The sequence below is a fragment of the Trypanosoma brucei genome, chromosome 6, assembly GCF_000002445.2.
Source record: "Trypanosoma brucei brucei TREU927 chromosome 6, complete sequence".
Taxonomy (NCBI): Eukaryota; Euglenozoa; class Kinetoplastea; order Trypanosomatida; family Trypanosomatidae; genus Trypanosoma; species Trypanosoma brucei.
In genome coordinates, this window is record NC_007279.1 from 205,570 (window position 1) to 217,851 (window position 12,282).

The following is a 12,282-nucleotide window of genomic DNA, read 5'->3' on the forward strand; positions in this document are numbered from 1 at the left end:
CCAAGTTCTTGAATGGTGCTGAGTGCTTATGCGTCTACCTTTACCCGCATGCTTTTGCCATGAACATTTTCTGGTGACGACATCTTGTGTGCTATGCGGAAGTGTGCTGCCGGTGCATTTCCATTTGTGGTATAAGGCGTGTGTAATGACATCAGCGGTGTCATAAGGGGCGCGCCGGCGGTTACATGGTGCGAGTGCTTCCGCTGATTCTCACTGTCATTTGGCTTTAAGTGGTTTTCCCCCTTATTTCCCATTTCCTTAAGGTGCACTAAGCGACACAAAGTGGCAGGTGCGTTGCGTCCTCGGTAACAACTTGGATGTGCACTGGGGCGTGGCTGTTTGGTCGTGTCACCGGCTATGCAGCGCTCTGCTTTTGATGTTTTTTGTTTGCTCACTGCCCACTTGGATCTTCTGTTAAGCGAGGCATCCACACTAATAAATACTGAATGGCTATTTGAAAAATGAGCGTGGCTCTGCATGAAAGACTGCCTGAAAGGCACCTAACCTCAACCGTATGTGTGTGTGTGTATGTGTGCTCGTATTATTGTTTGGATAAGTGCTACCAAAATATTTCTGTTGTCTATTTAATATTTTTTTAAAAAATTTTTTTGTCTGTTTTCTTTTTTTTTGTGGAGCGGGAAAGTTGTACGCAAGGCTGGGGTGCAGTCGCAGCTTTGATGGAGAAACCGTCTTGCAGGGGTGCCGGTTGGGCGCAGCTTTTGTGGTGTTACGGCACCTGTTGCGCTCTACTCCTCCGCCTGATAGTTGAAGCCAGTCAAGCTGCTGAGGGTTTAAAAACCAAAGACGAAGTTGAGAAGGCGTGCCATCTTGCACAACAACTCAAAGAAGTTTCAATTACTTTGGGAGTTATTTACCGGACCACTGAACGACACTCCGTGCAAGTTGAAGCGCATAAAACAGCCATTGACAAACATGCGGATGCGGTGTCGCGAGCTGTGGAGGCGCTCACGAGGGTGGATGTGGCACTTCAGCGATTGAAAGAACTCGGGAAGGCGAATGACACGAAGGCGGTGAAAATTATCGAGAACATTACCTCCGCCAGAGAAAATCTCGCTCTCTTCAATAACGAAACGCAGGCCGTACTGACGGCGAGGGATCATGTGCATAAGCATAGGGCCGCGGCATTGCAGGGGTGGTCTGATGCAAAAGAAAAAGGCGATGCCGCCGCAGAGGATGTTTGGGTTCTGCTTAATGCCGCAAAAAAAGGTAATGGCAGTGCAGACGTCAAGGCAGCTGCAGAGAAATGCTCGAGATATTCCTCAAGCAGTACTTCAGAAACTGAGTTGCAGAAAGCTATTGACGCCGCCGCTAACGTGGGGGGTTTGTCGGCACACAAGTCGAAATATGGCGATGTGCTGAACAAGTTTAAATTGTCTAATGCTTCAGTGGGAGCAGTGAGAGACACATCCGGCCGGGGCGGTAAGCATATGGAAAAGGTCAATAATGTGGCAAAACTTCTTAAGGATGCAGAGGTTTCTCTTGCAGCTGCAGCAGCCGAAATTGAGGAGGTTAAAAATGCACATGAAACAAAAGCACAGGAAGAGATGAAGCGCAATGGGAACCCGATCGAAAATGAATCAGAGACTAATTCAGGGGGGAATGCGGAATCACAAGGTAATGGAGATCGTGAAGATAAGAACGACGAGCAACAACAGGTCGATGAGGAGGAAACAAAGGTGGAAAATGGAAGCAGCGAGGAGGGGTCTTGTTGTGGAAACGAAAGTAACGGTCCCCATGTGATGAAAAAACGTCATGGGGTTGAGGGACCAAGGCCCGTTGACGTGGTTAGTGGTTTCCGCAGTTATGCCAGTGCTTCTTTTGCTCTGCTTTCTCTTGTCCGTGTCGGTATGCTCCAGGTGGTGGTGTAGAAAAGACACCGTTTCTTCCAAAGACTGCGCGGGAGTTGCTCCTAAATTGCATTTCCTTCTCTCCTCGTAACATTAAGTGGTCGTGTTGTTGTTTTTTCTTCTTTCCTCTCGCGTGTGGAGGCGAGGCTGAAGACGAACTGCGGCGTCAGACTGCCAAGTGTGAGAAAGAGCGTGAAGTGGTGTGGGGATGATGCCAACGAAGATCTTTTTAATTTTTGGATGTGGGCTTACGTAGTTCGCTGGTAAATATACTTAAGATCTTTCTTTTTTTTTTTTGTTGTTGTATGTCTTTTTGATTTTGTTGTATTGATTGAATTATTCCCCTTGAGCTTTCTTGTCTTGTACGATACGTTGGCGAGAAGCTGGTTAAACGAAAACTTTGAAGGAAAAAAATGTGGGATGTGTTTGTGTCTGCTTGTGTGTGTAAACGTAATGGAGGCTTCCCCCCCCATTAGTGGCATGCATGCATTTCCGATGCCGACATGCGGTTTTCGGTGAGGGAACAATGCGCCTCACCGTATCATGTACCGTGAACTACAAGCCACAAAAATATGTGCTTGAATAGTAAGTCCTCCCAACTTCATTTCATGACCAGGAAATTAATCATGTCAAGCCATTGAGCAACTTTTTCTCTTCAGTGGTATGCCTTTGTTCGTTTTCAAAAAAAAAAAGGAAGAATAAAGAGAAAGGGAGTGGGAAAACTTTTTTTTTTTTGCTACATGTGCCTTTTCTAGTGTGTGCGAGCGCCCGCTGCGAGGAATTGAGCTTTCTCCTTTCCTTCCTTTTCCTCCTTTCCCCTCTCTATGGATGAATCCAATTTAGGGTCCGCCGCTTTCTTGCTCGCTCCCGCCGTACGCAAAGGAATTATGCCGTTTACCTCAATCAGTTTTTTAGGGCGGCTTGTGGAAGTGCCTTCATCAGTACCGCTTACACCTTTGTTTCCCGGGTTAAACACACCTCCCGCGAAAAATAAATGAATAATAAATTCAGTTTATATTATATGTAATTATCCCAAGTGCGGCGGGTGGCTCTGCTGCCTTGATGGAGAGCGGGCGGAGGTCCTTGTGAGGGTTTACAGCCGCCCTTTCAGTTTTTCTGTACTAACGTTCCTGCGGTGGAAATCATTCGCATTATCAGAGTATTGTACGGTGTCTTAAGTTGATGTTTGCAGTAGCGGACCGGTGGACAAGACGAGCGAAGGTTCACCGCGCAAGGGCGAGAAAAAGCTTTCCCGCACGCTGATTACAGCAGAAAACCTCACTTCTCCTCGGTCTACTTTAAAATCAATGTTGTCGACGCTCGGTTATTGTGACAGCGGGATTGCTTTTACAAGCAACACGTTGTCTTCTTTTTTTGTTTATTTCCTGTTGGGGTCCGTTGGAGTGGCGTTAAAGGCCTTGCTTTGGCGACAGGGCCGCCCAACAGGGTTTGGCTGGGGGCGTGACATCGCACTGGCGTCCATCACGTCCAGCGGGTTACTGGCGTGGTGAAGTCGCAGCTTTCTTTCAAGTGAGAATCCCCTGCTTGGCGGGAAAAAAATGGCTCTGCTTCTGATGGGAAAGGAGGAATTTTGTATTCTTTGACTTACTCCTGCGGTGATGTTGTGTTTGTGGTCCGCTTTTCAAGGGTGAGACCTCCGGGTTCTTAAACGGCACCATCCTCCCCGTTGGTCAGTTCTTTCGCGAAAAGGGTTTGTGTCCGCCGTGTTGGTTGCTGGATCGCCAACCCACAGAAGTTGCCGTTCCTCCACAGCATAGTTGTGTGAACAATGTTCCCCTTTGAGCAGATTAGCGTCGTCTCCATGCCTTGTTTCCTACTGCACCCGCTGCATTTGCATGCCTCAGTTGCGCAGTTAAGCATATCTTCATTCCTGTTTTCCGTGAGAGGCGAAGGGTTGCCGTGTCCTCAAGAGAGGTGTCCTTGAGGGTTGCAGTCTTTTACCGTGCTGGTTAGCTCCACGGCCTCCACCGAAAAGGGGAGAGCCCGAACGCTGGTTTCCCCATTTCCCCGTCTTTTCGATCAAGAACCCCTTGCTTTTAGTAGGTATTAGATCGGTAACTGGGAGATTGTAGCGGGTGTTCGTGTGTGGGGAGCGTTGCGCACTCGCACGGTTTTAAAATGGTTGTTATGTCAAAGCTGTTATTTCCCTTTTGTTCACTATGCCATTTGTTAACCATCTTCCAGTTGTTTGTTATACTCCTATCGATGGATTGTCACTCCTTCAAATATGGTGCTGTAGTTTGAATACTCTCTTGGTGTGCCGCAAAGTGTGGGATACATAACGTGCCACAAGCTAGCGCTTCCAAGGGGGTTTAAACTCGGGAACTGTGAGTGTGAGTCTCGAACCAATGCGATGGTTCTGGTCTGCGCTGAAGGACATTTTATAGGGCCCCCGGATCCTCCCTGTGCCCAACTCGGTGATGCTGAGGTCGATGAATTCCTTCGTTCGCTACGAAACAAAGCATTGGGTTTGGTGGCATTTAGTGCGGTGCCTTCGATGGTGTTGTGCTTTCCTCTCCTGGAATGTGCTGGCTCGGGTTAAGATTTTAGCGGGTGCGGGGGAATGCGGCCCAACTTTTTTGCGCGAAATCTCTTGCATTGACTTGCCGCGTAACCCATGGTGGTTTCGTCAGCCTGGTAGGAGCTGAGACAGCAGCATAATGGGTGGATTCTCGTATCCATTCGTGTGGGCATGCTCCCCACTTGCATGGGTTCCATTTTTGAAACATTGGTGCACTGGGGGTGTGTTCCGTAGGAAGGGCCGCGCGGTTGGGGCTTTAAAAGCACGACTGTAACATCTATATAGTGAAGTGGCGGGTGTACGAGTTGGGAGTGCAACATTTGAGTGCGGTGTTTGTCCTGCATGCCCCCGACTGCTGGTTTTCAGACTTCTTCGATGCCCGGTGTTTCGTAGCAAAACATACCGCTGCCGGCCTAAATGCCGCTGATTCACCACAAAGTGCTTTTCAGTGCCCCCAAACTGGATTGCCAAACTTCTGACAAGTGTATTGTTCCGAGTATGGTGAGCGGACCCCTTCTCTATTATCAATTCTCAAAAACTCTTCGGGAGTCAGGGCCCACGGAACCGAGGGGGCGGATGAGGGAGAGGGGGAAACAACAATTCCGCACCGCGAACAGGCACCGCTCCCCTGGACCTCTTCCTCAGATGTGAGGTGCAGTCAGCCTTTGTTGTCATTGGGGTTAAGCGGAAAGGTGTGTGTCAGTAGGTTGTGAGGTGAAAGCGTTTTCAGATGCATAGTGAGCTTAATGTCCTTTTCACAGTATATCGTGTCTGATAGGTATCTCTTATTAGTATAGTCGAATACTAGTCAATAGTGCATTTTGTGCAAAATGTCCATTTTGTGGCAGTGATGGGGTTGCTTTATGCTATTCCGTGTCTTGATGGTCATACATTGAAAATAGGGGTTATCGGGTGAGTACTGAGTTTAACATGTTCTCGTGATCGCTGCACGCGCCTTCGAGTTTTTTTTCCTTTTCCCCATTTTTTTCAACTTGAAGACTTCAATTACACCAAAAAGTAAAATTCACAATGGCACCTCGTTCCCTTTATCTGCTCGCTATTCTTCTGTTCAGCGCGAACCTCTTCTCTGGCGTGGGATTTGCCGCAGCCGCTGAAGGACCAGAAGACAAGGGTCTTACTAAGGGAGGCAAAGGCGGGAAGGGAACCAAGGTCAGCGACGACGATACCAATGGCACTGACCCTGACCCCGACCCCGAACCTGAACCTGAACCTGAACCTGAACCTGAACCTGAACCCGAACCCGAACCTGAACCTGAACCGGAACCTGAACCTGAACCCGAACCTGAACCGGAACCCGAACCCGAACCTGAACCTGAACCTGGTGCTGCAACGCTGAAGTCTGTTGCGCTTCCGTTCGCAATTGCGGCCGTTGGTCTCGTTGCCGCATTCTAAGCTCATGTAAAGAGAAATCTTTTTGGAGGGTCAAAACTTTTTAACAAGGGTGACCCCAACTGTTTATTTAACCCTTCCTTTGGCGCGATGCGCTCGCTTCATGGTGTTCCTTTGTGACAGGACACTGACACGCATAATATTTTTTTCAACCCATTTTTTTGAGTTCTATTTTTTGTTTTATGTCTTGGAACCGTCGGCGGTAGCACGCAGCCCTGTAGACTTCTGCGTGTGCCTGTCAATGTGTTCCTTGGCTCTTTTCAAACGGCTTCTTTTATCTTACCGTTCATATGGTTTTGTCAAAAATTCATCCACTGCATTTGTGGTCCTCTCCTATGTCTCGTTCCTGCAATGGTTGACAGCAACCTCTTCCATTTGTGACTGAACTTTTTTTTTTTCAAACTTTTTGCCTTGTCCTTTTTTCGTACTGGGAAAATAGTTCCTTCTAAAACCTCAGGCTAGAAATGGGAGACAAATGGACTTTTGTTGACTCAAGCGATTTGTCCCTCGATATTTCCGCCATCGCAGCTTCCGTTTGACACCGTGGAGTTGCAACATGGGAAGCAGCGGTTGAAGGAAGCACATTCCTGGTGATGATGCCTTCTTCGCCTACGGTGGTGCATCATCATGTTTGTTAATATGTCGGGGAAACTTTAAAGCACCTTGAGGGAGTTCACCGTAACTGTTCAAAATTGAGGCCTGAGCGGTGTTTTGCCTTTTGACTTGCCTTTATTTAACTGTTCTCGTCAGGGGAGCGATTCAGTTGAGTGAGCTGCTGCCACTTTATCTGTTGGGGAGGAGAGGCTGCGGAGAGGGTAAGCGCGTTGTTTCCATGAACTTTACGTATTTACTGCACTGCCCTCTGTTTTGGTCCACTTTGTGAAATACTCTGGGACAATCAATGGAGAGTGTGAGATTTTTTGAAATACTTCTGGAGCATTCACCGGCTCGTCGGTCGTCATATGTTCTCGCAGTGTTTTCTCTCCCATATTCTTCGGGGCGGTATTGCAGTGAAAGTGCCATGCGGGACGCGTGTCAGAGCAGTGTTTGTCTCCCATATTCTTCGGGGCGGTATTGCAGTGAAAGTGCCATGCGGGACGCGTGTCAGAGCAGTGTTTGATGTTCCGGAAGTCTTCGGAGTTAGAGGGCAAATGCTCCTCTTCTCCTTTCGTGCGGCGTGATTCTCATACCGAGGCTTCCACTAAGCAGGCTGCAACTCTTCTGCTGACTTTTTGGTTTATTCTTTTCCCATATTTCAGTGTTGGAGTGTTTCTCTTGCCGCCCTTGGGAATCGGGCACAGTCATATGAAGGCGCTTGCTTCGGCAGCCAAAGGTGGTTCCGTTTGGTATTTCTTGTGGAGACATTTGTCTTCCTTTCCTTTTCGGCCACCTCTTTTCCCATGGAGAAAGGCCTCTGGTACTGTCCTGCCCGATGATCTTTGCCCCGTTCGTTCCATCATGAATAATAGTTACAAAAGTGTGTGTCGGTACGGCGGTGGATATTTCCCCAATCGCTTTGGTTGCTTTTACTATTTTGTGGGGCGGTTTAAAGTTGGTAACTCAGTGCACTTCCAAAAAAATTGCGACTCGTACATTTGGTTTTATATGGAGGGTGGAAGAGCCGAAAACGTGTATGTGCTTGCTTGGATGAGTCGGAAAATAAATTCTAGTTTCCGTGTATTTTCCCTTCATTACGTCATATATGGCTTGGCCTTTAGATTTGTGTAAGGTATGTTTCTTTTCGAAGTTGGTATGCTGGCGGACGTGTTTGTTTAATGTAAATCAGCCAAGGTGTAAGAGTAGCTGTAATGATAAGTTTCTGCTTCTCCCTTTTTTACTGATGAATGTAGAAACAAAATCACAATGAGGCACGAATTAGTGTTTACCATTGGGTTGTTTGTGGCTGTTTTATCTGATTCTTCTCAGATATTTTTGCCGCACTGGCGCGATTGGATCCAGGTATCTAAAAACGGGAGTATACTTACAACTCTCGTTAGTGAAGTCAACAACCACCACAGCATTGGTGAATTCGAGGCACTTTGCAAGATTTACAGAATCACACAAGCGGAGACCCCGAAGCCTTCCTTTAAGAATCGTGAGAAGGAAGCTGAGATTCTGAAGAAGTTGGAGGAAATGGTCAGTGAAACTGAGGCTGTGGGTGGTGATAAAGGTTCAAGTAAGTTGGGTAAAAGAACGACGGCATATCAGGAGATAAAGATACTTTTTGAGAAGGCGAAAAAGCTGAAGGAAGAAATAGAAGTGAATAGGACAAGATCGCTAAATGCAAGTCGTTCTGCTGAGGAAAATATGTTGAGAGCTGTGTATGGCGACGCTGTGGATGTGGCGAGAAATGAAAATAAAACTCTGGAGGAAGCCATGAGAGGAAACAAATCACTACTGTTCAACAGTGTTGATCATGCAAATATGAGTTGTGGTTCTTACGGAGACAAACTGGTTGGAAAGACACTGATCAATGACTTTTTCTGCCTATGTGTGGGAGAGGCGACAGATTTACAAATAAGAAGCAATAAGTATTATGCACTCGACTTAAACTCAACTAATCACACTGTGTATAATGGGTTTAACTGTCCCTGCAAGGATGAAATAAGGAGACCTAAACATGGAAGTTGGACTATGATGGCTGATTATTGCCCAAGCAACTATAATACTTGCGACCCTAGAAAGGTAAAATACAACCATACTGAGGCATGGGATGTGATTAGTAAAGCTTGCGTGTACAAAAATGTTGCATCGAATGTGAAAACTCTGAAGAGTGCACTAGCTCAGTTTGATGCGTTGGTGAATTTAGAGCAGGATAATTATCAAATGAAGGGTATTCTTGGGTACGCGGATATTTCAGAAAACACAAATCGCATCTGCAACGGTTATACTGCTGGATTCACGTGTGTCAGTTACAATTACACACTTGAAAATGGTGGAATTCCATGGTACAACCGCCTCACTAACGCCACCAAGGAACTACAAGAAATGGCGAAGTATGCCAAAGAAGCTGACAGTCATCTTTACGAATTGGAAGAGTACCAACATGAGGCAGAGGAAATATATCTTGAAGTGAAACTTGGTGGTGATGCAGAGCTATGGAAGAGTAGCCGAGGTAAAGGCGAAGGTGACGGTGAAGGTGATGATACTGATGTAAATAATGATGGGCTCAACTATATAAATATTACAACTGACTTTCTTATATTATTGTTTTCATCTTTTATTTGTATATCTTAGTTTGTGATTAATTTGGTAATTGCTTTGTGTGGTGTCGCTTTTTTTTTTTCTTTGTGGAGGGGAGGAGGAGGGATGTTGTATTTGTGTGCAGTTGTTTTCAAATTAATTATAAATTTGGTAACAAAAATTTCTGCAAATGTTGCTTTTGACTGTGTTTGAGCGTGGCTGTTGGGACGTTGACGGGGAATCGCCACGGCAGGGTCATTTCCCGAGAGGGTGCCGATACGTTGTGTTACTTTTTCATTTTCACATCGCGCAAGGATATGGGTATGCTACTATTAACAAATCATTTAGCTCCTATCTAGTACGCTCCGCTGCGGCAGAAAAATAAGGGGCCACGAGCCAAATTCTATGTGTCTACGAGCACTGTCAGCCTTCCAAGGACTCTCGGATCTCTATCGCAGCGAGTTTAGGTTAAAAGTGGGATGAAGAACTCCTCCTTCTGCTTGTTCCGGCCGAACATAGAGGCGTGACGGCAGCTCCTTCGTTTCCATCCACGGAGGACACAACATTCGCTGAATTATCTCTTAATGGAGCGTTTTTTTGTTTTTAAGTGTAAAATAACTGTCTGGTGTATATATATATATATATTGACTGAAAGAAGGAGTCGAGAGCGTCTTTTCCGAGTGCACTTTTCTCCGGCGGATCTCCCACTAACCTGTGGCGTAGGGCTATGGCTCCCAAAACACGTGTAAACACTACTGTATGATGTGGGTTATCGTGTTCATTGGCGTGGTAGTACTCTTTAATCCAGCGTATTCCATGTTTGATGTCATTGTGTATTTAGAAGCCCACTTTGGAGTAGATCCTTATCCCGGCCTCGGAGGGGATACTGCACACAGTTGCAACGCGTTGACGATGGAGCTCAGGGGCGCTGTTGGTTAGGTTTTCAAGTTTTGGAGTGACCCAATCTGTGTATTTTCTAGAGCTGAACCGTTAAGCTGCTGAGGGATGCATATTTATGCGGTCACTGTTAACTTCAGATGAGTTGTTCATCTGCTGAAGCCGTTTCCCCGGACGGTGGCTCTTTATCTCCCTATGTGTTATCCTGGCTTCACTTTGTAAGGCCGCTGCCTTCACTAGGTTTGTTTTCCTGGTGTCTGACCCTTTTCTGTGGAGGTATCCCGCCTTTCAATTTGCTTGCGATGTTGCATTCCCTGAACTGTGGCGGATTTGATTCTGTAGCCTTTTCCGTTGGGAGAGCCAAACTCTCAGTCATTCTCCAACCCTGTGTTTCACCACTTGTTTTTACTTTGTTTTTATACCTTCGTTTGATTCTGTAATTTTCGTTGCGCGTTTAGTCTGCGCCTACTCCGCTCTCACTGTTTATCTTCAGTTACTTGCTCACAGAAAGTCTGAGCAGATTCGTGGCAGCTTGTTCCCACTTTACGCATTTATCGACGGGCAAATTCTCGTTACCCTGCGAAGGTGCTCTGGGACTTGGTAAGTAATCAGCTTCTTTTGCTGGCACAACATTTCGGTTTGTTTCAGTAGCTTGGTGACGAGACGTTTTATCACCATCTGGGTTTTACTGTTTCTCGCCTGTGTCTACGTGGCCGTTGTTTTGTGGCTTAACCGTCCCTCTGGACTGAATGTTTGAAGCTATATTCATGAAGAACTGCGCGAGTTCCACGTATTGGTTCCTTCCTTTTCTGTTCCACTGCGCTCATCAACCCCATTCCTTCTCATCCTTGGTGTCCTCGAGTTTTTGGAGGAAGTGCCTGATCGTCTCTCGGTATTCTGTTCTTCCGTTGTTGCGAACCTCCCTTCACTTCCCTTCCCGACTGTGCACTATTTTTTGTTTTTGCACCACGTAAGTCTGGCTTGTCTGAGGAGTTTCAAATATTACCCTGAACGCCGCCTGCTTTCCGTTGTTATGTTCCACCTCTTTGTGCCTCCATCCGTAGTTGTTCCTGGGGCGATGACAATTCCAGGATCGTGCTACCGTGTGTGCGTTAGATTACCGCCCCCTGCATCAAGTAGGACATACTGAATCCGCGAAGGCTCTCCGGCTTTCGTGAGGTGTTTCTAGCAACTATCACCTTTGTTTCTTCAACTTCTTGATTTATTGTCTTTTACTCATCTATTATCTCCCTTTTCTTTAGGTCCTGCATGTCAAAAAGTATACTGTCATATTGGGCGGGAAATCATATCATAACTGTGGTATGGTTTTGAGGGTTGCAGTCTTTTACCGTGCTGGTTAGCTCCACGGCCTCCACCGAAAAGGGGAGAGCCCGAACGCTGGTTTCCCCATTTCCCCGTCTTTTCGATCAAGAACCCCTTGCTTTTAGTAGGTATTAGATCGGTAACTGGGAGATTGTAGCGGGTGTTCGTGTGTGGGGAGCGTTGCGCACTCGCACGGTTTTAAAATGGTTGTTATGTCAAAGCTGTTATTTCCCTTTTGTTCACTATGCCATTTGTTAACCATCTTCCAGTTGTTTGTTATACTCCTATCGATGGATTGTCACTCCTTCAAATATGGTGCTGTAGTTTGAATACTCTCTTGGTGTGCCGCAAAGTGTGGGATACATAACGTGCCACAAGCTAGCGCTTCCAAGGGGGTTTAAACTCGGGAACTGTGAGTGTGAGTCTCGAACCAATGCGATGGTTCTGGTCTGCGCTGAAGGACATTTTATAGGGCCCCCGGATCCTCCCTGTGCCCAACTCGGTGATGCTGAGGTCGATGAATTCCTTCGTTCGCTACGAAACAAAGCATTGGGTTTGGTGGCATTTAGTGCGGTGCCTTCGATGGTGTTGTGCTTTCCTCTCCTGGAATGTGCTGGCTCGGGTTAAGATTTTAGCGGGTGCGGGGGAATGCGGCCCAACTTTTTTGCGCGAAATCTCTTGCATTGACTTGCCGCGTAACCCATGGTGGTTTCGTCAGCCTGGTAGGAGCTGAGACAGCAGCATAATGGGTGGATTCTCGTATCCATTCGTGTGGGCATGCTCCCCACTTGCATGGGTTCCATTTTTGAAACATTGGTGCACTGGGGGTGTGTTCCGTAGGAAGGGCCGCGCGGTTGGGGCTTTAAAAGCACGACTGTAACATCTATATAGTGAAGTGGCGGGTGTACGAGTTGGGAGTGCAACATTTGAGTGCGGTGTTTGTCCTGCATGCCCCCGACTGCTGGTTTTCAGACTTCTTCGATGCCCGGTGTTTCGTAGCAAAACATACCGCTGCCGGCCTAAATGCCGCTGATTCACCACAAAGTGCTTTTCAGTGCC

General features: G+C 46.9%; 4 protein-coding genes across 4 annotated transcripts, besides 3 other annotated features; all 4 read left to right on the top strand.

The window, feature by feature from the left end:
• Positions 1–12,282: part of a sequence feature (sequence corresponds to BAC RPCI93-28F21) that runs on past both edges of the window.
• Positions 582–610: a sequence feature (AT_rich).
• Tb927.6.440 (hypothetical protein) lies at positions 678–1,889 on the top strand (the record flags this gene model as incomplete). The annotated part of the gene is made up of 1 exon (XM_840074.1): positions 678–1,889. One exon carries the CDS (start codon positions 678–680, stop codon positions 1,887–1,889), a length of 1,212 nt encoding a protein of 403 aa, XP_845167.1.
• Positions 5,440–5,823, top strand: Tb927.6.450 (EP3-2 procyclin; the record flags this gene model as incomplete). Its single annotated transcript, XM_840075.1, has 1 exon — positions 5,440–5,823. The coding sequence occupies one exon, from the start codon at positions 5,440–5,442 to the stop codon at positions 5,821–5,823; it is 384 nt and encodes a 127-aa protein (XP_845168.1).
• Positions 5,617–5,750: a microsatellite.
• On the top strand, positions 6,940–7,548 carry Tb927.6.460 (procyclin associated gene 3; the record flags this gene model as incomplete). Its single annotated transcript, XM_840076.1, has 1 exon — positions 6,940–7,548. The coding sequence occupies one exon, from the start codon at positions 6,940–6,942 to the stop codon at positions 7,546–7,548; it is 609 nt and encodes a 202-aa protein (XP_845169.1).
• On the top strand, positions 7,684–9,057 carry Tb927.6.470 (gene related to expression site-associated gene 2 (GRESAG2), putative; the record flags this gene model as incomplete). The annotated part of the gene is made up of 1 exon (XM_840077.1): positions 7,684–9,057. One exon carries the CDS (start codon positions 7,684–7,686, stop codon positions 9,055–9,057), a length of 1,374 nt encoding a protein of 457 aa, XP_845170.1.